Source organism: Cibotium barometz, chromosome 21 (assembly GCF_041138505.1).
Source record: "Cibotium barometz isolate CiBa-2024 chromosome 21, ASM4113850v1, whole genome shotgun sequence".
NCBI classification, from domain to species: domain Eukaryota; kingdom Viridiplantae; phylum Streptophyta; class Polypodiopsida; order Cyatheales; family Cibotiaceae; genus Cibotium; species Cibotium barometz.
In genome coordinates, this window is record NC_141066.1 from 29,455,021 (window position 1) to 29,478,115 (window position 23,095).

General features: G+C 49.3%; 1 protein-coding gene and 1 pseudogene across 3 annotated transcripts in view; both read right to left on the bottom strand.

The window, feature by feature from the left end:
* Positions 1–250: 250 nt before the first annotated feature.
* The window catches only part of LOC147627039 (phosphatidate cytidylyltransferase family protein), a 52,871-nt gene continuing 30,026 nt past the window's right edge, over positions 251–23,095 (bottom strand). The window contains exons 8-14 of one of the 3 annotated variants that reach the window (XM_086815622.1): positions 19,585–19,768; positions 19,413–19,478; positions 18,856–18,944; positions 18,654–18,768; positions 18,430–18,481; positions 953–1,053; positions 251–852 (exon numbers count right to left, since the gene is read on the bottom strand). In XM_086815622.1, coding sequence (XP_086671748.1) covers positions 742–852; positions 953–1,053; positions 18,430–18,481; positions 18,654–18,768; positions 18,856–18,944; positions 19,413–19,478; positions 19,585–19,768 — 718 coding nt within the window. In that variant the 3' untranslated portion in view covers positions 251–741. Of the gene's footprint in view, positions 853–936; positions 1,054–18,134; positions 18,482–18,653; positions 18,769–18,855; positions 18,945–19,412; positions 19,479–19,584; positions 19,769–23,095 lie in introns of those variants that run through there. The other 2 variants (XM_086815623.1, XM_086815624.1) reach the window with 2 other exon arrangements.
* On the bottom strand, positions 20,560–21,560 carry LOC147627040 (uncharacterized; annotated as a pseudogene).

The window sequence follows — 23,095 nt, forward strand, 5'->3', positions numbered from 1 at the left end:
TGGTTTCCATGAGAAACGCCATTAATATGTGAGACACATTGCGTGTCAATGTCTTTGTTTCCCATGCACCTGGCCATTTAAAGCGGCGATGTTTAACAAAAAGTTACCATGACCAAAAGTGCAAGTCATCATCCACCCAGCTGCTACATCTTAGGAAGCCTGTAGACACGTCTATTGATCGTGGACCGGAGAAGTTTAAGAAATAATTAGTAGTTATGGCTAAAAATCACAGCAAAGAAGCAAATGGCACGAGCAGATTCATGTTGGGCCCCATTTGCAAAAAGTTTGGGTGCCCATCAAGTGGCAAACGTTCCATTCTCTTGATTTATAACCTTGGTTCACATAAATAACCAATATTAAGAATTAATATCCCTTCTCTGGATTTATAACCTTAGCACAAAAAACTCTGCCCCACTTTTTGCAGGAGGCCTCACTGTGCCAAAAGTTAACAAACAGCTGACAATCTATACATTCTAATGGCTTTGGAATCCAAGACTCTTTGATTGACATCATGGCAGTATAAAGCTCTGGAAAAACTACGTAGTCAAGAAGTTAAGCACCCAATTGTCGGGAGCTGGAGTATGAGGGAGATTCGAAAAGACCCAGGTTCACATGAAGCGGAAGTGTAGCGTAGAGAAACCTCACAAAATTCCCATCAAACCTTTTATAAAAGAAAATGGAAAAGGGCACGTCAGTTCATAACAGGGTTCCTTGGAGCATGAGGCCTCAGCATCTAGGTAATCACACTATCAGCAGAGCATAGAAAATCAGAGGAAGAAAAAAATTGTCCAGCTGTGTTGTGTAAGCTTCCATTAACCCCGTACATAGAACCGCTACTATCAAAGACACCCACTGCAGCAAAAGATTCAGGGCAATGTAGTTCCAAAACATATGAAACACTCTATATGAAGTCCCAAATCTGGCAAGAACTTGATTGTTTCCCCAGTCGTACCTCAGCAGGAGTAAGACTTGGCTGCATAAACATGACGTGAACTGCCAAGCATGCTAGTAACATTGACAAGATTCCTGCTATTGCACCTTCAAGGGTCTTCTCTGCCAACTCAATCACAATCAGAAACCATCACTTTCAGAAGAAAATGCGCCAATCACAAAAACTTGATATAACAGAAAGCTGTGTACAACAGATAGATAAGTGGAGGTCCTTTCAACAGTGAAGCTCGGTGGACTCAGTTAAGGTCTATGAACTAATGCTTAATAAAAGACTTGAGACTTGGTGACATAAACTGATGTGCTAAGATCCCTAAACAGAGTTGTGGTCTCCTAAGATTGTATTAGGCACGCTCCCAATCAGAGCCGGTATGGAGGTGTGTACTTTCTGCTGAAATATTGTTGGTTCGTCTACAAGACTTGAGACTTGGTGACATAAACTAGTGTGCTAAGATCCCTAAACAGAGTTGTGGTCTTCTAAGATTGGATTAGGCATGCTCCCGATCAGAGTTGGTATGGAAGTGCATACGTCCTGCTGAAATATTGTTGGTTCGTCTACAAGGAGCTAGCATTGTCCTGCAGGAGTTTGTTTTGGCCATTTTGATACCTGACCAATCACCACTCACAGCAGGAAGTTAAATCAATCCAGCTAGAATTTTCTCCTTGCAAGGAGACACGCCTGTCCAAGCATAAATCATGCTCCACATAGATCTGTTGACTTGCTGATCAGAAGAATGCAAGCATCCCGTGTTTCCCGCTCTGTAACAAGCTCTCCTGCTACTTGAGTCGAGAATGACTACCACTTTCTAGCCTGCACCTCACCATGACACTCAAGGTCCTGCAGATTGCACCCGCCCTTTCCCCTTCCTACTTATCTTGCTGAGCTGAATAAACAAAACCAAGACCTCTGATTCCTCTGATAATGCATTGCCTTGACAACATCTGCTGTTCTGATCATAAAGCATTTAAAAAGGTCACCAATAGCACTGCTGCGACACTTGCTTGAGGATACGGGTGTGTCACTAAACTTATCACATGCCACTTGCAGGCTTGAGAAGGGCCGACGCCTTGGAAATCAAGAAATTGACTCTCTTAAGCTTGTGTTGGACCAAGAGAATCCCCCTCCCCACAAAAAAGCTATTTTTATTATTTTATTTGTTTTCTGTTGTTCCCTTTAGTCTTCTCTGTCTCCCCCTCCCCACCCTCTTCCAACCTCTCCCTGCACACGATCCTTGGCTTTTAAGTACTTTTGACATTTCCAGCTGTGCTTATTTTGCCTTTGGGCTTCTTAGGTCTTCCCCGTCCACATGGCAGCTGCTCCGACATCCTCAATTGAGAACACACTTGAATACATAATATCCACTCATCTTGCGAAGATGCACTCACTTGGATTAACCCATGCAACCATGGAGAGTGGAGTCATAGGCAGCTACAGAACTCACTTTGAGTTCTAGTCATTGCATATCATCGGCCTCACCGAAAAGAGGGATGCAGTCAGCCAGGCACTCGGCACTAGTACAACAGCAATCACTACCCAGATGGCAGTCAGCCAGCTGTTGGTGTGCAAATGCGGCCAAGGCAGCCATCAGCCATGTCAGAATTGGACCCAGTCAAACCATTATGACATCTAATCATGAGATCTCCAAGATGGATGATGCTGGTATCACAAGACCTCAACACCACAGGATCCTCCAGATCTAAGGATCCCATTCATGGCAATTGTGTGCATTGAGACCCCTACATTGGAAGAGCACCTTGGGCAACCATCGCTTTGGAGACACTCGGTTCTTTCTCCTTCCAGCCAACCCTTGAGTAAAGAGCTCCCATTTGATGGATCCATTGTTGCAGATTCTCCCCATGTGAGAGCCATTGCCACAGATTTCTTCTGCTCTCTCCTTATGCGTGCCCCGCCCCCCTATCCTCACAGATGCTGGATGCACGTGAGCGGGTTTGGCAACATACGAGAGAGGTGGTTCGCTCTCTCCAGACTTTCTTGTTGACTCCCTTTTCTGCAGAGGAGCTTGCGGAGGCTCCAATGGGTTTCCTTATTCCTACGACACTAGGATCTCATGGAAGGTGGCTTGAAAGCCGCCTTCAACGAGATTATGATCATGGGAGCCATGCAGGAGAGGCTGTCAGAGGGACTGATCCATTCGATGGCCTAGGAGGGTGGTGACAGATTGGAGATTCGGCACGGGAGGCCCATCACCCTCCTAGGGACCACCTATGAAATTTTAGCCAAGGCCATCAGCCGATGACTGCAGCCTTTCCTCCCAGATTTGATCCACGGCACGCACATGGGTTTCGTCAGGATCGGAGCATTTAGGACATCATCTTCACTTTCTGGGAGGCGACCGCTTCCGCTAGGTTGAGGCAGCAGAATCTTATTGTCCTCCTCCTAGATTTTGAGAAACCCTATGACAGAGTGGACCGAAGCGTTCTAGAGGGGACAATGTGGCAGATGGGATTCCCCGAGGAGTGAGTCCGAGGTGTTTCTAGGCTTCACACAGCCAGATTCTCATTCAGGGACCCAGAGGCGACAGATTTCCGATTTCTTACTCAATCCAGCAGGGCTGTCCACTTGCACCTTATCTATTTTTAATTGTTGCCGAGGCCATGAGTAGTTTTCTCTCCACTGAGGAGATGTGTTGCATGAGCGGAAGCCTTGTTATACTGTTCCACAGCCCTAAGCATACTTAAGAACATTGATGCTAATTAACATGAGATTAAGACAGAGGAGAGAGCAGAAGAGAGAGATTCGGTGTTAGGTTTTCTTTATTCATATGGTACAAAAAGGTGGCTTATGCTTGTACATGGCTGAGGCTGGTGGTCAGCCCCATAGGCATTGACCCTAGCCCTTCTACATGATGCTTGCTGAAATTAGATGACTTATGAATGAACTATTGAATCTCCTTTGCTGATTTTATGAGCTATGCTTATATATGGGGGTAGGACAGCAATCGGCCAGCTGTATAGATGTCGGCCTGCTGAATCAGTCCCAAAAATGCTAAACTAACATATAACGCTAGTCGGTGTAACATATAATGCTAGGCATTGGCAATAAATGTTGGATCTCCATAAAATGCTGGTCGACTGGTCCTGGCTGCCTTCTGATCTTGGCCGACTGATGATAGGAGGTGTCCAATGCTGCCGACAATGCCCAGATGCTACTGATGATGATGATGATATATTGCTATGTTTGATGACCTAACTGCTGATGTTAATGCTTCTGCTATTGATGTTAATCTAAATGCTTATCTTATCTGCTGCACTAATCAAGGATTAAACCAATAAGATTAAGCCATGGCACGCTCGTGCACGTGACATTCCCTTCTGCTAAACTTGATGACGGGTCATCCTTCCTCCCTGGACTTGACCTTGAACTGCTACTGCTTTCTGACTTTGTCTTCTACTGCTTACTGACTTCTACTGACTTATATTTTTGGTCTGAACACCTTCAATCCTGATCTCCACTTCCAAGTCTTTGATGAAGAACCGAGCATCTATTCACTGTTGTCCCATGCTTGCTTTCCCTTAACCTTGACACAGCGGTGGGTCACCTGCCGGAACTGATCATGCTGTTGCTAGGCCTTTGGCACTGATCTGAGAGCTTACTGAGGTACTGGATGTGCGTACCTACCCTCAGGGATTGCATCCTCTAGCTTCACCTATTTTTGCATACCACTCCATCTGCTACCCTACTACATCCTTCCTGCTGGAACTGTGCACCTTCCTTGGGACATAACTTAGTGGGCTGAGCCTGAATGCTCTGATACCAATGTTACATGAGCTTCCGGAAGCCTAGTTGTATTGATCCACAGCCCTAAGCATACTTAAGAACATTGATGCTAATTAACATGAGATTAAGACTGAGAGGAGAGAGAAGAAGAGAGAGATTCAGTGTCAGGTTTTCTTTACTCATATGGTACAAAAAGGTGGCTTATGCTTGTACATGGCTGAGGCTGGTGGTCAGCCCCATAGGCGTTGACCCTAGCCTTTCTTTTTTTTTTCCGAGAAAAGATCCTTTCATTAGTTATATAAAAACGCCCGTAGGGCTACAAAAGATCTCTCCTGCTCCTAAGAGAGAGAAGAGCAGCGAATACATCATGGCAGCCCGGGAGACTCTCCCTAGGTGCTGCAAAATACAAGCATCAGTACAAAGAACTGAGCGGCTAAATCATACAATGGGGGGGGGGGGAAGAGCCAAACAGGTGGCCTGTAGTGCCAACGGGGGGATCCCGTGTTAAGGTGTAGAAAGGGCCACAACGCCAAGTGGTGTGAAAGGCCTGGCGCCGTAAGATCGCCTCATCCGAGTCTCCCCGGATGCGGTCGTACTGTCCTCGCAGGGTGTGGATCAACTCCTGCCAAATCCCCCGTACAGTCTCTGCTGGTGGCTCCAATCTCCCTTCAAAGGCCGTAAAGCACCGGGCCCTCCAGGTGAACCAGATGGTGAGACTGCTGAGGAGCTCCCATCGTAAATCCCTCTCCTGTGTCCAACTGGCGGACGAGAAATCCGGTACCAGAACCAGGCGAGGCTGGCCCCTAATAAATCTGATGGCCTGACTGCCCTGCTCCATCTCATAGCCCATAGCAGGTCCTGACGAAGTCGACCAAGCAGCGGCTCCCCACGTAAACATACCCTCTGGAGAGAGGGGGGCCAGAATACGCAGCATCCGCAGCCAAATCTGCTGTGCCTGAGGGCAGTCCCAAAGGCAATGTCTCTGTGTCTCCATAGGGTGGCCGCATCGAACGCAGGCCGCCGGAAGACCGCTGTAAACAAGCCAAGTGCCAACTGCTGAGCCCCTGTGGGCGACCAGCCACTGAAAAGCCGAGATCCTGCGGGCCTGCCGACTAGCCCAGAGCCGAGCCCAGAAATCCTCCAGGAACTCCTGTGAGAGTCCCTGCAATCGCCAATGCCCCGCTGCCGCTGGAGAAACCGTCCTCCTCGCCGTCAAAATATGCCATCCCAGCCGAACAGTATACTGGAAAAAGGTGATCTCTGTGGCCTCAAGGGATGCATAAGGATCATGCCACTCGTACTCCCCGGGGTCCCACTGTAGCCGGGCCAAGGGGCGCGCTGCATATGCCCATATGCGCCAATCCGGGAGCACATCAGCAGGGTCGGGGTCAATATGCCACTTCCGAGAAGCGGCAGCCACTACCCGAATCCTCTGAAAGGTGCACTCTGCAACCAAAGGCGACTCCACCTCCACTCTCTGGAGTCTGCCCTCATCCTGAATCTCATAGTAGAGGCATCTGCCATCCTCAGTGCTAGCTCTGACAGCAATCAGGATCTCCAACTGTGTAAAGGCTCCCATCCACCGTGGGGCCACTGGCTCGAGAGGCGTGAACCACTCCTCTGTGAGTGCCTCCTGAATATCATCCCTCATAATCAACCCCCCTCTGAAGTGACTCAGCCTCTCCACCTAGATCTCCTCTGGTAGACTGCAGAAAGCCTGCCAGTCTCCAAAACTACGAGCTGGGCCTGCCGCTAAAGGTCCCCAGGCTAGACGAGGCCGAGAACCCAGCATATGACCCTGCTCCGTGCGAACCGCTGGGCTCCAGATGAGCGGCTGCCTGGCCCGCTCCTCAACACAAGAAGGAGGCCGCTGAGAGAGCCCCAGTCTCAGCAGCTCCCAAGCTCTCAGGATACTCAAAGCAAATCTGTCCTCCCATCCTCTACTGAGGCCTGTCCTCCTCATCTCTATGAAGATCCAGCGAATCTCTGGTGCCCAAGTTCCCCCTACAGGGGGCGCCCGAGCCTGCAGTCGCTGCAAGAGGAGCTCTTTCCAAGGCTCAGCGCCTGGAAGCAACCCCCGAACAATAAGCTTCCCCAATAAGGCTCTACTCTGATCGACTGGATCTATAATGCCCAAACCGCCCTGAGCCAGCGGAAGTGTAATAACTGCCCATGCAACCTTTGCCCGAGCTGGCTGACCGTCCCGCCCAGACCACAGAAAGTTCCTGATCAGCCTCTGTACCTGGCTGATGCAAGAGCTCGAGAAAATCCAACAAGACGTAATATACCACATGGTCACTAACAGCACCTGATTTGCCACCACCACCCTCCCAGCCAAGGATATTCGAGCTGTACTCCAATACAATAGCTTCTTCCGAATGCTCAGAAGAAGCGGGGCAATCTGCTGCTCAGGTGACAAATCGAGGCCAATCTGGCATCCCAAATACCGCACTGCTGTGCCTGGAGGAATCCATCTAAAACCGGGGTCCGGGCTCCATGCCGGAGTGGGAGCACTACTGATCCAAAAGGCCACTGTCTTGCGCCAATTGATCAATGCTCCCTAAGCTGCACTAAAAACCTGGAGCGACTGCTCAGCCCGAATAAGATTGGCCTCTTGGCCATGCAAAAATAAGCCCGTGTCGTCTGCAAACTCAGCATCAAGCAAATCCTCCCCCCGGACTGGGAGCTGAAGTCCTCTCAAACCAACCTCCTCTGCCGTCAAATACATACTCATAGCCTCCGCAAAGAAGAGAAAAAGGAAAGGGGCGAGAGGACACCCTTGACGGACTGATCTGGTCAGCTCAAAACTCGGCCCCCGTCCTCCTACAATCAGCACCTGGCTGCGAGCTGTGGAATACAGAGCTGCCACCCCTCTGATCCATCCTGGCTCAAAGCCCAGGCGAAGCATAGTGCCCTCTAAGAATCCCCAATCAACTCTATCGTATGCCTTCTCAAAATCGAGAAGCATCACGACCAAGTCCTCGCCAAGAAATCTAGCTCGGGCCGTCGCCTCCCAGAAAGTAAAGATGTTGTCAAGGATACTGCGCTCCTTGACGAATCCTGTCTGAGTAGCATGAATCAACTCCCCCAGGAAGGGCTGGATCCTCAAACTCAAGGCCTTTGCTAAGACCTTGTAGACAGTATTGAGGATCGTAATAGGCCTCCAATGCCGAATGTCATCTGATACTCCCTCCCCCTTGGGGATAAGATAGATCAAGCCCTCTGAAAAGCTCTGCGGCATCACCCCAGTGTCCAAAACATGCTGAAAGCCCCTGCGGAGGCTTGGCCCCAAAAGGTCCCAATAGCGCATAAAAAAGGCCGGCGTCAGTCCGTCCTCCCCTGGGCAACTATGTCGCGGCAGGACCCTCAAGGCCTCGGCAAGCTCAATCTCTGACAGAGGCGCACCTAGAACTGTACGCAAATGGTCTGTGACCCTCCTCTGCACATGGGCCCACACAGTCTGTCTGCAAACATCTCGATCCTCAGTGGTGGCTGGCTCCGCTGAAAGCAGGTCACTATAAAATGCAGTGGCAATGGCTCTGATCTCCCCGAGCTCAGTAGCTACCGATCCATCCGGTCTACCAAGCTGGCGGACTCCTGCTCGCGCATGACAGGGTCCAGTGATCTCAAAAAACTCCCCAGTCACTCTATCACCAAGCTGCGTCCACTGAGAGGCCTGACGACGATAGTAAAACTCATGTCTCTGCTCCTCTACCTCTCTAACCTCCTGGCGTGCCTGGCTCAGCTAGGACGCCACCCACTCACATGCAGGCTGCTGCTCCTGAAGGCACTGTAGCGAAGCAAGGCTGCGTCTCAGCCGTTGCTCCCGCTCACGAATCTCTCCCAGTCGTGTCAAAGCTGCAGCGTGCAGAAAAGAGCTAAGATCAATGAGTCCCTGGGCACACTGGCCCGCTGCATCCTGATCAGAGCACTGACTATCATGCCAGATCCTCTCAATGTCCTCAGCGAGACTGGGATCTGCAAGTACCCTCTCTGGGATCCTCAACTGCAAGCTGGGCTCCCATGTCCCCTCCTCCAATGTCAATATAACTGGCGCATGATCTGAAAATGAGGTGCCAGCGAGAATGCCGACGGAGCCCCCTCGCTCCCCTAACCAGTCGCCCACATAAAAGCGATCAATCCGTGATAGATTAGTCCCTCCCTGCCGGCGATCCGACCGAGAGAAACTAAGACTGTCCTGAGACCGGGAGAAAGCCCCATGCTGCCATGCATCAGTGATCCTCAGTGACATGCAAAACCGGTCCCAAGCTGCAAGCTCCGTGCCGTGCACTGTAACATGACTGCCTCCCACCCTATCTGCCGGGTCCTAAAGCATGTTGAAGTCTCCCCCAACACACCAATGTGCGGTCTCTGGCAGTGCATCTGTAACCTGAGTCCAGAACTCTGCTCTGGCACTAGCATGATTGGGCGCATAGATGTTGAGCACACCCAATAGCTCATCATGCATCCTCAGAATGACATACTGTGCTCTACCAGGCACAATGATCCCTCGATCCACAATGGCCTGCCGCCATACATCTGCAATAACCATGCATACTCCTCCCTGTCCACCCAAAGGAACAAACCCTGCAGACCAAAAAGTGTCCCATCTACCAGGCATCACCGAACCATATCTCCGGATCCTGCTCTCACCCAAGTGGTGCTCTTGCATCATCAAAATGTCAATGCTGCCACCAACCAGGCATCTCTGGAGCTCCTGCCTCAAGCAACCTCGATAGCGTATAAAGTGTGCTCCGCCAAGGCCCTGTACATTCCATGAGATGATCCTCATGGATGCCCTGCTGAGGTGGATGCTGTCTCAGCCGTACGGCGGGCCTTCGCAAGCGGCTTGGATGGAGAGTAGTCCCCATCCGAATGGCTGCGAATCTTCCCACCCGGTGTACTGCAAGAATCCCGGATCAGGCGCCAGTGGCTGTGGCCCATGGCGACTGCCTCCTGCTCTGACAGAGAAACCTCGTGTATACTCACATATCCAGGGTCGCGTGCCAAGTCTGCCACTATGCGCACGACCAAATGCCGAATCCCTGAGGTATCCACACTCCCGGGATCCAAGAAAAAATGAGCCAACTCCCAAAGTCGGCCTATCACATCTGTCACCTCCAGATCGCTCGTGGTGAGAAAACTCAACTGCCTGAGTCTTCAAAGTGCTGAGAGCGAGCTCTAGAGTCCACTCCCGGTCACAAGGTCCACATAGAGGGAACGAGAAGGCCACCGCTGAGTCTAGTGCCTCCTCCCCGCGGGCCGGAGGTATCACTACATGAACTCGAATGGGTGCTGGCTCATGGGGGCCCTCTGCTCCAAAAAGCCGTGTGAAGGTATAATCAAAGGCCTCCGAGCGCTGTCTAATGCCAAGGCCACTCAGCCGACTGCGGATAGATGAAATCCGTGAGGCCCTAATCGGCATAGGTCTCCTCTGTGATGCTCGAGCGAGGTCAGTGCTCAGCGCTCTCCGGACTGCAGGTGAGCGCCAGGGAACTGCCAGGGCCTCCGGGAAGGTGAGGCGGGCGGAGGGGGAGGAGGGGGGGGCGAGGGAGGTGGAGAGGGAGCCGCTGCCGAAACCGGAGCGGGGGCAAGAGGAGGCGATGGTGGAAGCGAGGCGGTGGGAGGGGACGGGGGTGGGGGGGGTGAAGGAGGGGGAGCTGGCATCTCCTGGTCCTCGGACGCTGCAGGGGTCTCCTCCTGAAGGGGAGCAAAGCTGTTCCTCACGGGAACCCAGTGAGGCTGAGACTGTGGCTGCTGCTGCAGCGGTCTCTGGGCGTGCTGCTGTGGCTGTCTCCCTCGGCGGCGCCCCTGTCCAGGCTGCCACTCCGAGGTCTCTGTGGCCTGAGCAGGCGTCCCAGAGGCAGCCTGCCGAGCCGAATCTGTGGGCGGGCCATCAGTAGCCTGTTGCTGTGGTGAGGGTCGAGGTCTCCTGCGAGGGCAGGCCTTGGCCAGATGACCGACCTGCCTGCAAATGAAGCACTGGTCCGGGAGTCCCGAGAACTCCACTCTCTGATCTATCCACCCCCCCCTATCCTAGGTAGCTGAATGACCTTAGGAAGGGAGGGAGATGTCAGACACCAACACTCTGACCGAAGGTAGCCCAGCTGCTCTGGCCACCACTGAAGCTGCTGAGGGGCCCGTCTCTAGTACCGAGCCCACCAATGCTCCGAGCCTGGAGAGGAGCGGAAGATACTCCCGGCGGAGACCAGGGAAACAAACTGTAACATGGAAGAGGCGCTCTCCTTGCTCCGCCGCTGCTGGGCCAAATCCATGCTGCCAAGGTCTGAAGAAAGCCCGAGCACCCCTGATGTCAAGGGGACTCATGGCAAGGACCTTGGCAACGCTCTGGGCGGCCTCGAACTCGATCTGATAATGTCCCCGGCCCAGAAGCTGTACATCCAGGATCTTGCCCACATCTGCAAGAAGGCGGGCCTGAAGAAGATCCCTGATCTCCCCTCTGCTGGGGCGAGTGCCGACTATACGGCAGATGGTGGAATGGGCCTGAAGGCGTTCCACCTCTGCGGTGAGGCTCGCTTCCTCTTCCGGCGAAAGAGAAAGCCTGATGGGGGTGTCCTCGGGGGCGGGCGAGGGAGCTGCGGATGAGTCCCTCTGAGGCGAGGCAGGAGGAGTCTCCATCAGTGTCTGAAGCTCAGGCGTAGGCGAGGCGAAAGCGGAAATCCTGCAAGAAACGGGCTGCACACAGCAAGGCGGACGACCGGAGGAAAAAAGAAAACGGAACCCCAGGGGGGCGGAGGTCAGCACGAAAAGGGAGGGGGGGGGGTAAAAAACGGCGAAGGAAAAGCCTGGGGGGGGGCGGCAGCTGCACGAATGAGGGGCGAGGAGGAAAAAGCTGGCGGAAGGGGCGATGCAGAGGTGAGATGGGCGAAGAAGGGGCTGGGGCGAGCAGGCGAGGAGGCGAGGAGGGGGGGGCGAGGGGGCAAGGAGGAAGCGCAGCAGCGAGGGAGGGGGGGGCGCAGCAGCAAGCAGGCGAAGGGTGGCGGGCAGAGCGCAGGAATCAGCAGCAGGCGGGGGGGGGGGGGGGGGGGGGGGGGGGCAAGAGCAAGCGCACAGTCGGGGGGGAGTTGGTGTGCAGGTCGCGCAGGCAGGAGACGGGGCGCAGCTTCAGCGAGCCTTTTGGATTGACCCTAGCCTTTCTACATGATGCTTGCTGAAATTAGATGACTTATGAATGAACTACTGAATGTCCTTTGCTGATTTTATGAGCTATGCTTCTATATGGGTGTAGGACAGCAGTCGGCCAGCTGTATAGCTTTTGGCCTGCCGAATCAGTCCCAAAAATGCTCAACTAACATATCATGCTAGTTGGTTAACATATAATGCTAGGTATTTGGCAATAAATGCTGGATCTCCATAAAATGCTGGCCAACTGGTCCTGGCTGCCTTCTGATGCTGGCCCACTGATAATAGGAGGTGTCCAATGCTGCCGACAATGCCCAGATGCTACTGATGATGATATAATGCTATGTCTACAGTCTGATGACCTAACTGCTGATGTTATGCTGAAGATTAAGCCATGGCACGGGCGTGCATGTGACAAGATGGGGCTCCAGGGCTGCATCTTCCCATCCGCGCGTAAGAGGAGCGGCTTGATTCTAAGTTCACTGATGACACACCAGCATACTTGTCCAAAGATGAGGGGAACCTCCAAAGATTCGCCGAGGCGATGGAGATCTTTTGCCATGCATCTAGTGCGTAGATCAACTAGCACAAGTCATGTGGATTTTGGGTTGGCTCATCACCCGCCCCGACTCCGAGTCCAACTAAGGCTTTTCAGTGGATCACAAGTGGCACTCCGGTTCGTTATCTTGGATGCCAGGTGGGCATCGATATCTCCCTGGAGCAACAGCCGGCCCCTCTTCTTCTGAGCCTTCGGAAGAAGCTATTATACTAGAGTTCAGCCAGGCTTTCCTTAGCTCGTTGGGTCGTGGTGGCAAACCAAGTTCTTCTCGCCACCGCATGGTGCATCACCTCCTGTTGGGCCTTCTCCTAGGCTTGCATTGGTCAGGTTCAACACTTGATCCGCAACTTTCTTCGTGCAGGCAGCGACGGGAGGCCTGCCCGGGCCAAGGTGGCCTGGAAAGTGATCAGCCCAGCTAGCCCCTCTTCTTCTGAGCATTCAGAAGGGCTGTTATACTAGAGTTCAGCCAAGCTTTCCTTAGCTCGCCGGGTCGTGGTGTGAACCAAGTTCTTCTCGCCACCACATGGCACATCACCTTCTATTGGGCCTTCTCCAAGGCTTGCATTGGTCAAGTTCAACGGTTGATCCACAACTTTCTTCGGGCAGGCCGCAATGGGAGGCCTGCTTGGGCCAAGGTGGCTTGGAGAGTGATTATTCAACCGCAGCGCAGGGGAGTCTCGGCATCATCGACCTCCATTTAGAGCCGTGGCATTCTTCCAGGCGGCGAGCACTGACTTCCTCCTAGCTAGGACCTCCGTCCGCACCCCGATTTTGGAGGCCCTTGGCCCTAGAGTACGAGATGGATCTTCACGAAGATGCGGGCTCGTGGCTTTAGCCATGCATTTGAGGACAAATTTGCAGCCAACCTCTTGCGTGCTTGGGATCATCTTAGGCCAACCCTTCAACACTCCGCTCCAATTGCATCCAAGGAGCATCTCCAACAGCCTCTGATCTGGAGCCCCCTTGTCTGTTTGCCCATCGGTCACATGTTGGAGCCCCCTTGTCTGTTTGCCCATCGGTCACATGTTGGGGGCTCACCCGCATGTATCGTGGGGAGCTTTCAACATGGATCTTGCCCGGTCACTTGGAGATTGGCTTACATTCAGACAGCTGCCCCCAAAGGCCCAAGAGAGGAGCCTCACTAGGATTCAGAGTAGGGGCAGACTTAGCCTCGACATCGACTCTTCCATTCCCCGAAGTAGCTGGCCCCGATCCCAGAACCCCCCCCCCCCCCCCCCCCCCCGGCGCAATGGTTGGGAGTGTTCACCAGGCATGACATACCTTTGGCCATCCATGGCGTGGATGAGCGCTCCACCTTACTCACCTTCTCTATCGGACCTCATGGCAAACTTGAGAGAGCAGAACCCCCTATGGAGGATTTCATGGGATGCACCTTGAAGAGGGTGAGGATGATTGGTTTCCATGCACATGAGTGGCACATAGACCCTCCACCGGCCAAGGTGGCGAGAGAGAGATTCTGGCGTTTGTGGATTTGGGAGGGTCGTCCTCTCATGCACCTCCTATGGGACCCGCCGGGGGGGGGGGGGCATGATCCAAATGACAATGAGGAGACTCTTGGTACACCCTTCTTTGCCTACACCACACGGCTAGGCTGCAGGATTCAGAAGGTAGAGGTTGAGGGCACTCCAGCCAGCAGTAGTAGACTGGCAGTCTCACGGGGGGGGGGTGCGCGGGCGTCACGGTCACTTTCTCACTAAGTGTAACTCGCGACGGGTGCCCGGGGAACTAGGGCCTTTTACACACTTGTTGATACCATCAATGCATATTAAAACATTTAAACATGGCCACAGCCTTAACACATATCCATCATCACTTTGCATAAAACATAATGCTGGACAAAACATCCACAAATGCTGAAAATGGAGCTTGCACACGTGACACCGCATAGAGGCCGGAATGGGCCGAACCCCCCCTTGGAGTATTTTATTACCCAAGGAGAATAATATCATGTACAAGCTTTGAGGGCCTTACTCTTCCCACGGGAGATGCCGGATTATCCATATACAAATGCCATAACACAGCCCAACACGAGGCAACCAAGCCGGAACATAGGCTGTAGAAATGCCGAGCCAACAATATAATCCATATACCTCCGTGTGGGTACTGATTCTTTCCCAAAAACCACGGGTCTTCATGCAATAGAAAGGGTACAGCAAGTACAACTCTCCATTCAGCCGGTCCCATAAGTCCAGATATCATAATCCATGTCCCAAGTAAATGGACGAGACAAAACAGTCCCATAAGTCCAGATATCATAATCCATGTCCCAAGTAAATGGGCGAGACAAAACAGTTCCATAAGTCTAGATATCATAATCCATGTCCCAAGTAAATGGGCGAGACAAAATAAGTCTCCTGTCAACAAGACATCGGTCCACAAGACCCTTGGCATAGACATAAGTCCTGTCATGTCCACTTTACCACTTGCACTCCGTGTTGGTACTCTGACCACACACCTTGGATGAGAGGTGGGCTCAAGTAACAAGATAAAACAATCACTCGCAGGCATAGATAACCTGGTGTTCCATAAGCATTTTTACTACACATAGTTTATAGGCATTTCGGCCACCAATAGTTTGTAGGCATTTTGGCCACCAACTCACACTACCCTCTCAAGTGCCCATGTTCCCTTCCATCTGCTCTCTATTGTTCCACCCACACATGGTAGAAACAATCTTCAAGAGAGCATGCAGGACGAGAGAACACTACACAGGGTATGTTGTGCTTGTCACTACCCTTTGAAGTGCCCATGTTCCCTTCCATCCGCTCTCTATTGTTCCACCCTCACATGGTAGAAACAATCTTCAAGAGAGCACGTAGGACAAGAGAACACTACACAGGGTATGTTGTGCTTGTCACTACCCTTTGGAAGTGCCCATGCTCCCTTCCATCTGCTCTCTATTGTTCCACCCACACAGAAACAATCTTCAAGAGAGCACGTAGGACAAGAGAACACTACACAAGGTATGTGAACCATGAGTTCCATAAGTCCAATGCATCCCAAATAAAGGGAGCCATAAAGAATAATCCATCCCAGTAAAAGGGAGCCATAAACATAATCCATAAACCTGAGGATGGATCCAAATCCCTAGAAGGAAGTCCATGAATCCATAGACCTGTATACCATAATCCTTGTATACCATAACTCTTACCACATACTCCGTGCTAACCACACACCTTGGAGTAGAGGTGGACTTTATCCATAAAAGCATCATATCCATGAGATATCCAAAGATTTCTTCTCTATAAACTCGGACAGATTCGTCCATAGAAATTGCTTGTGAAGCCCAATATCTATATAAATCTCGTCCAAGAAAGAAATCTCCATAGATATAGTCCATCCAAATAAAGGGAGCCATAAACAATGTTTCCCTAAAACCATCTCAAGGCAAACAACACCACTTTTCTCCTTGCATAGCTATACAGGGGTTAGTGAACATCAAAAACACTTCATAGTAAATAGCCAAAGCACCAACTTTGCAAACTCAAAGTATACTTAGCTTTTCTTTGCCAAGTTGGTCATGAAGCCAAAAGAAATATCTCGTCACCATATCCTTAAGATATCCTCAGATATATCTCCATATAGCTTGCCTGTAAGCTTGATAATATAATCCACAATATCCATATGGAAAGAGTGCTAAACGTGTGCACATAAAGCCAACTTCACACTTCCACGATAAAATTCTGTGAATTCATAAATCCTTAGATCAACAAGCTGTCTACTGCTCATGCTCTTGCTTCATAAGCTATGAAGCGGCTGGCCATGCTTAACAGCAATGATGGTAAGTGTGGTCCCCACTTGAGATCTTTTCTCTTCCTTATTTGATAGAAGGAAGCCTCCGCTTCCAAGAAAGCCTATGCTCTGATACCAATGTAACTCGCGGCGGGTGCCCGGGGAACTAGGGCCTTTTACACACTTGTTGATACCATCAATGCATATTAAAACATTTAAACATGGCCACAGCCTTAACACATATCCATCATCACTTTGCATAAAACATAAAGCTGGACAAAGCATCCACAAATGCTAAAAATGGAGCTTGCACACGTGACACCGCATAGAGGCCGGAATGGGCCGACCCCCCCCTTGGAGTATTTTATTACCTAAGGAGAATAATATCATGTACAAGCTTTGAGGGCCTTACTCTTCCCACGGGAGATGCCGGATTATCCATATACAAATGCCATAACACAGCCCAACACGAGGCAACCAAGCCGGAACATAGGCTGTAGAAATACCGAGCCAACAATATAATCCATATACCTCCGTGTGGGTACTGATTCTTCCCCAAAAACCGCGGGTCTTCATGCAATAGAAAGGGTACAACAAGTACAACTCTCCATTCAGCCGGTACAGTAGGTACAGTGGCTAGTACAGCCGATACAGTGGCTAGTATAGCAGGTACAGCAAGTACAAAAGCTAGTACAACCGGTACAATGGGTGGTACAAGAAGAACAGAAGCTGGTACAGCAAGTACAGTGGTTGGTACAACCGGTACGATGGTTGGTACAACAGGTACATCAAGTACAAAAGCTGGTACAATCGGTACAATGGGTGGTACAACAAGTATAAAAGCTGGTACAACAAGTACAACAAGTACAAATGTTGGTACAACAAGTACAATGGCTAGAAATCATAATAAATGATTAAATATCCTTGCCTTCAGTATTTCTTCGCGATGGAAGCCTCCAAAACAGTCCCCAACAGCCGGTATTCTTCATGGACAGCCTTCAAGAGAGAGAGAAAGAGAGTAGCCATCATTAGGGCAGCCTGTAACGGTGGTAGAGGCTAGTGTGCAGCAAGAGAGCCTCCATTAATGAAGAGAGAGGGCTCCAATTTATAGATTTGGGCCTCCCATGAGCTAAAATGGCAAGAGAAGGCTACAATGACAAGTGGAGAGCCACACAATAGCTGAAGTGACAAGTGTGAGGCCACTTGTCTCACTTTGATCCACTTTCTAACAAGTGTCAGGCCACTTGTCTCACTTTGGTCCACTTTCTTGCCACATGTCCCAATCTAAGAGATGGGTCCTTCCATAAACTTTCTCTCTAAAAATATCCCAACTCGTAGACATTCTGTCTCATAGACACTTTGCCAACTCTTGGTATCTGCTCAATTCCAGATGTAATGACGCGAACATAATTTCCATCGGAGTCGGGCCAAAAATAGCAACTCTCCTAAATTTTAGGAGTTGTATTCTAGGATAATCCCCCATTCCCAAAGCTTGTACTTTCCAAGAGTCCACCAGACCCCTTTCAGACCCCTTTAAACATCCCGGAGTCCACCAGACCCCTAGACCCCTTTCAGACTGGGAAATGTCCAGGCTGGTGACACTAAGAGTAGTGGTGAGCCCACGTGGCACTATAGACCACCTGTGTGGTTGTTTCCCCCTCCCCCATTGTATGAGATAGCCTTCTCCCCCAGAGCGGCCAATCGGAGGAGAAGAGCATCCTCCCCTCTTTTTATGCTTCTTGACTCTCGTTTCCCCATGTGGAGCCAAGTTTGTACTTAGCCATTATGGCTGTTTTTCTTGGTAATTAATAGAAGGATCTCTTTCCCAGGAAAAAAAAAAAGGGAGCTCCCACTTCATGTAGACCCAGCTGGCTCAGTTTCTTGGAGTGTGGCTCAGCTCCACAAGGGTCCCCAATACTAGTGAATGCCTCAATTGTTAAGGCCACCTGAGCACATTTGCACCATCAGGATACTATGCGGAAAAAAAAAAGTTTTAAGATTGATCTATTTATTAAGCACTAAATTGCAGACACAAAACATATCCAGATGCAAAGAGAGTGGGTACGAGAGATCCACACATACAAGACACCAGAGCTAGGCCTCAATAACCAGCTGTTGGCCATACATACAAAATAGAAGAATTAAACAACACAACTGGAAAATAAACACATACACACATACTTGAGAAAACCTTTATGACTGACTCTACCTGCACAAGTTCATAGACATGTCAGATGGATGCTCTTATGATATGAAAGAATTTGTTTCTTTAGTGGAAGAATCTTACTGTTGTTGCTACTTAATCGAACAGATCCATAATTATACCCAACCACCGATGCCTGCCATCATAACAAAAATTATGGATAAAAATCTGTCTTCATCTTCATGAATCATTCAGCGACCCACCAAAAAATCCCCATTGAACAAAATGGCAACTTATATCAATTATCCAACAGCTCGCATGCAAAAGCACACAGAGCTATAAGAGAAAGCTTTTAAGTGGATAATCACCATCGTATCCCCTATGCCAAGGCTGAAAACTCCAGCAAAGGGAGCCAAGGGTCTGTCACTTGGAGTATCAGTGAGCCACAATGGCAAAGCGCAGCCTAAAAGAAGTGAAAAATGACTGCACATGCCCAATATCCAAGGGTATAGTTAAAAATTGGTAAGTAAAACCAATACCATACCTTAAGTTTGAGAGAACCAAACAGACCTTATAATTAGAAGGTCGGAATCTCGACCATCTGTAAAAGCTGTCATGAACTTGTAGACAAAGTCCCCCAGAGGTGGGATCCGCAAAACCTGAAACCATAGTACAACACCTCTTCCACATGACACATCATTTGCAACTTACTGAATTCTTATCTTTTGCAACCCTGTACAAAACTACTACGTGACTGAATGCTGCATACATACAAACATACATATTTATGATTATATTTATATATATACATGTGTGTATGCATGTATGTGTATGCATATTCGTATGAGTGTACATGTGCCTGTCTATATATACATGTGTGAATATGTAAATTTGTGAAAACGTGTATGAGGATTTATGAAAATGTGTGTATATGTATATGCATATCTATTTACATATCCATGTAAAAATACAAGCATGCGTGTGCCTATCTATTTATTGAATTGCAACATACAAATCTTAAGCACTCTTTAACAAGAAATAAATCGGTGTTTAGTGCTTTTAGAAAAGCAAGGTTTTCACATGTAGTTACAATAAGAGCTGCAAACTCCTATCACTCTACTATTTACCCGAATCATCTCGAACACCAAAAACACAGCCAGAGCAACCGAGAACGCCAATTTGAGAAAAGCTTGCTGCACACCCATACTAACTAGTTAATCAGAAGATTTCACAAATAAAGATGCATTAAAGAGCAAGTAAAGGTATGTATGGCTCGATGTTGCTGCTTGAAATACTCACTTGGACAAGAAGAGCTGGTACGAACATGATGACAACCATGAGATGAAAAACCTTTCGCACCATTATCTGTTCAAACTTCGTACTTTTGGCCATATAGAAAGGAAGCACAGACATCGAGAGCACACATACCCAATAGCCACAAAGATACAACCGTTGTGGATCTTGAAACACAAATTCAACAAACCTGCCAATAATTTGCACATATCAATCTTTTTTTTTAATGAGTTTTACATAAATACACCACACACGCACACATACATGCATACACAAATACATACATACATACATAGATGCATATATGTATGTGTGTGTGTGTTCAGAGAGAGAGAGAGTCACTTTGAGGGTTCTCGAATATAAAATAAAATAGTGGTTTCACAAAAAAAAGTGTCGTTGATAGTTCTTGCATAAAGTGTTCCTCTGCAGTGCTTAGGGCTGAAAGAAGACTACCCAGAACTTCCCCATGTGACATTACGATAGATGTGAGAGAGGAGCGTGTGGCTACCCAGTGGACAATAACCCAACCAACGTGACACCAGATCGGGAAGAGTACGACAACTGCAGAGCTCTCTGAAACAAGAGAGGGTTGCATCATTGCAGCACATTGGTAAGTTTGTTCTTGTTTTCTCTGTCAATGAAAGAGTACAGAGTTCTGGAGACAGCTGGAGGAGGCCATAACATTGCCGGGGAGTGCCATTTCTATAGTCCTTATTGATTTGTTCTTTGGAGCAATCCATAGCCCGGTGAGGTGAGTGGTGTGTTCACTTCCCGCATACGGTTGGAAAAAGGTGGGTGAAGAGGAAGAGAGAAAGAAAAGAAATCTGTTTTTCTGTTTTTTCTATTAATTTGCCTTGCCTCTATTTGTGAATCTGTTTATTTAGTTATTTTTTGTTCTCAAAGCATGCTAGGAACTAGCTACATACATTTACTTGCAAACAATAGCTTCAAATCTAAGAGGTATTTGCATTTAAGGTAATCTATTGAAAAAGGCTAAAGCTTAAATCTAAAACTTTGTTTGGTTTTTGTTGTTTTTCATGCAATAGAGTGGCTAGGTAGGTTAGCAAGTCAGCAGGAAATAATAATCAATGATAATCTGCTTTAAATGCTAAAAAATAAACTCCTCAGACTTGAACTCCCCATATGTGTCCACAGATTTCAAAAATACAGTGCCATGAATGGAGCATGCAAGAAAATTTATGATAGGCCTGCGCCTAGTGTCTAACCATCCATCAAAAACAATGGTGCATCCATATTTTTTCCATTTCTCGCACACACCCATGATCTCATGATCAATGCATTTGACCTCATCCACTAACTCAGTGGTGCGCAAGCAATGGTAAGATGGAGGCACATAAGAAGGACCAGCATGTCCAATTGCCTTCACCATCTCCAAAAAGTAAGAACTCCTCACTTTCCAATGGGGAATGTCCTCTGCATAAATGAATCTACGCACTGCAATGGTTGCTTGCTTTCGTGCTTGTACATTCCATGCATTTGCCAACTCCCCCTTCCCTTTAGACATCTTTCTCTAAAAACATGATGACCCAACATTTGCACTACCGCTAACTTGTGCACTTCCCTGTGTGCCCATTGATGCGGACCCTGCACCCTGAGATACATCTCCACCCATATCATCCACCAAAGCATCCACAAAAGCCACTCTGCCATGAACACCGCTACGACTGTCTGCATGCAACCTCCTGCAAACATCTTTAACCTCTTCTGATACATTTGCGCAAGGCCCCACACCATGGCCAACCAAGCCCAAAATGTGTGCCCGAATGCGTAGCGGGCCTCCATCCCATTGATGAGGGCAATAATTGCATTTACAGGTGAATTGCCCTTTCCCAAGGGCCTTTACTTGGATCACACATCGCCACTCCGGACGCTTGGATCGACTCATCTGTAAAAAGGGTGATTTAGACAGAACTTCGTTAAGGTTGAAGAGGCCGACATTGGGCACAAAATTCACGTTTGAACAAACTTGACTCTTGAACTTTGAAGTATGAACTTTGAAGAGGGCTCAGAGCCTCAAAGGGAAGGCACACAGTGCACACTTGTAAGTTGTAACTTTGTAAGTGTGCACATCCCAATGGCCCGGCAGCACTGCTCGTCTCGCAGAGTCGCTGCTCGCAGCTCAAGTCTCACGAGAGGGGGAAGGGGGAGCGAAGGACCAAGGTAGAAAAAAGGCGCAGGTTGCCAGGCTGTAGTATGTACTATGTACTATGTAGTATACTGTACATACATGATACTACAGTGTATCAGTATGTACTGTGCAATGTGTACACAGTACAATGTACTACATAGTGACAGAACTTAGAAGCTTCAAGGGGCCGCAGGCGGCAGATACTATCATACTAGAAGGGGGCGCAAATAGAAGGCAAAAAATGCATAAACTTGAGAGTCGAGAGTCTCATACAGCCTTACAGGTAAGTTACTAAGTTGTAACAGTGCCCACTACCGGGTGTACCTGGAGGCTGGGTCACGGGTGATGGGTCCTGACTCCTGAAGGCGAGTCGTGACTTGTGGTACGTGTCTTGAGACTTGGACGTTGGCCCTTGGGTACAGGCGACAGCAACCGGGTACAAGCCTGAGGCGACAGGTCACAATAGTCTACCGTCGGGTACACGCAACAGCAGCCGCGCAGGGGAAGTGTCAAATCGTTGTCGGCGCAGGGTGGACCAAAAACCCAAAAAGGCCCAACATTTAGGGCACCGTACGGTATATGAAACCGGCCTCTGGTAGAAACCAAAGTGCAGTAGACTAGCACTCACCTATCCAATTGTAGTCCAGACAAATAACAAATGAACAGGAGCTAGAATGCTCCAGAACAAAAAGGAAAACGACACCAGTTGGCCCCAAAGCTTGGCGCCCCTTTCGGTATTTCTTTATTCAAATTCAATGGAAAGTTTAACTGAGTACAACAAAGCCAGTCAGGGAAAATAAACCTGCATGTCCAATCTGGCAGCCCTCAAGACCTCTTGGCATAGAGGATTCACATACAGATCTGTGTCCCACAAAAGCAACACATTGTGGTTTCCTCTAATCAGCCAAGACAATACAACAGGGCAGCCTTGAGCACGCATCTGGCTGTTCCATGTTCATGGCTTCAAACTCAGCCCAAATACAAATCCACTGTCCAATCTCTGTTTCCACCCTTCAAACTGCCATACCCCTCCTCTCACAAAGGGCCAGAAGAAACAACTCTGTAGCAGACATAAGCCTTGGAAAGAAAGAAAGAAAGATATGTTTAGAGTTTACCAACTGTTACGCGCAGTTCTGCACCAGAAGGATTGACCGTACCAGTCTGTACTTTCCTACCTGCAGCCGCCTCAGAACTGTACTTGCAGCTGTCCTTGTGATGCGCCGCCTGTACCCTTGTGAGGTGCCACTTGTACCAGCTGTACAGGAACCTGCTGGACAGGGCTGCCAGTACCCGCCTGCACCTGTCCGTACAGGTCAACACCTACAGCCTCCTGTATGATGCGCTGCCTGCACAGTAGTCGCCTGTACC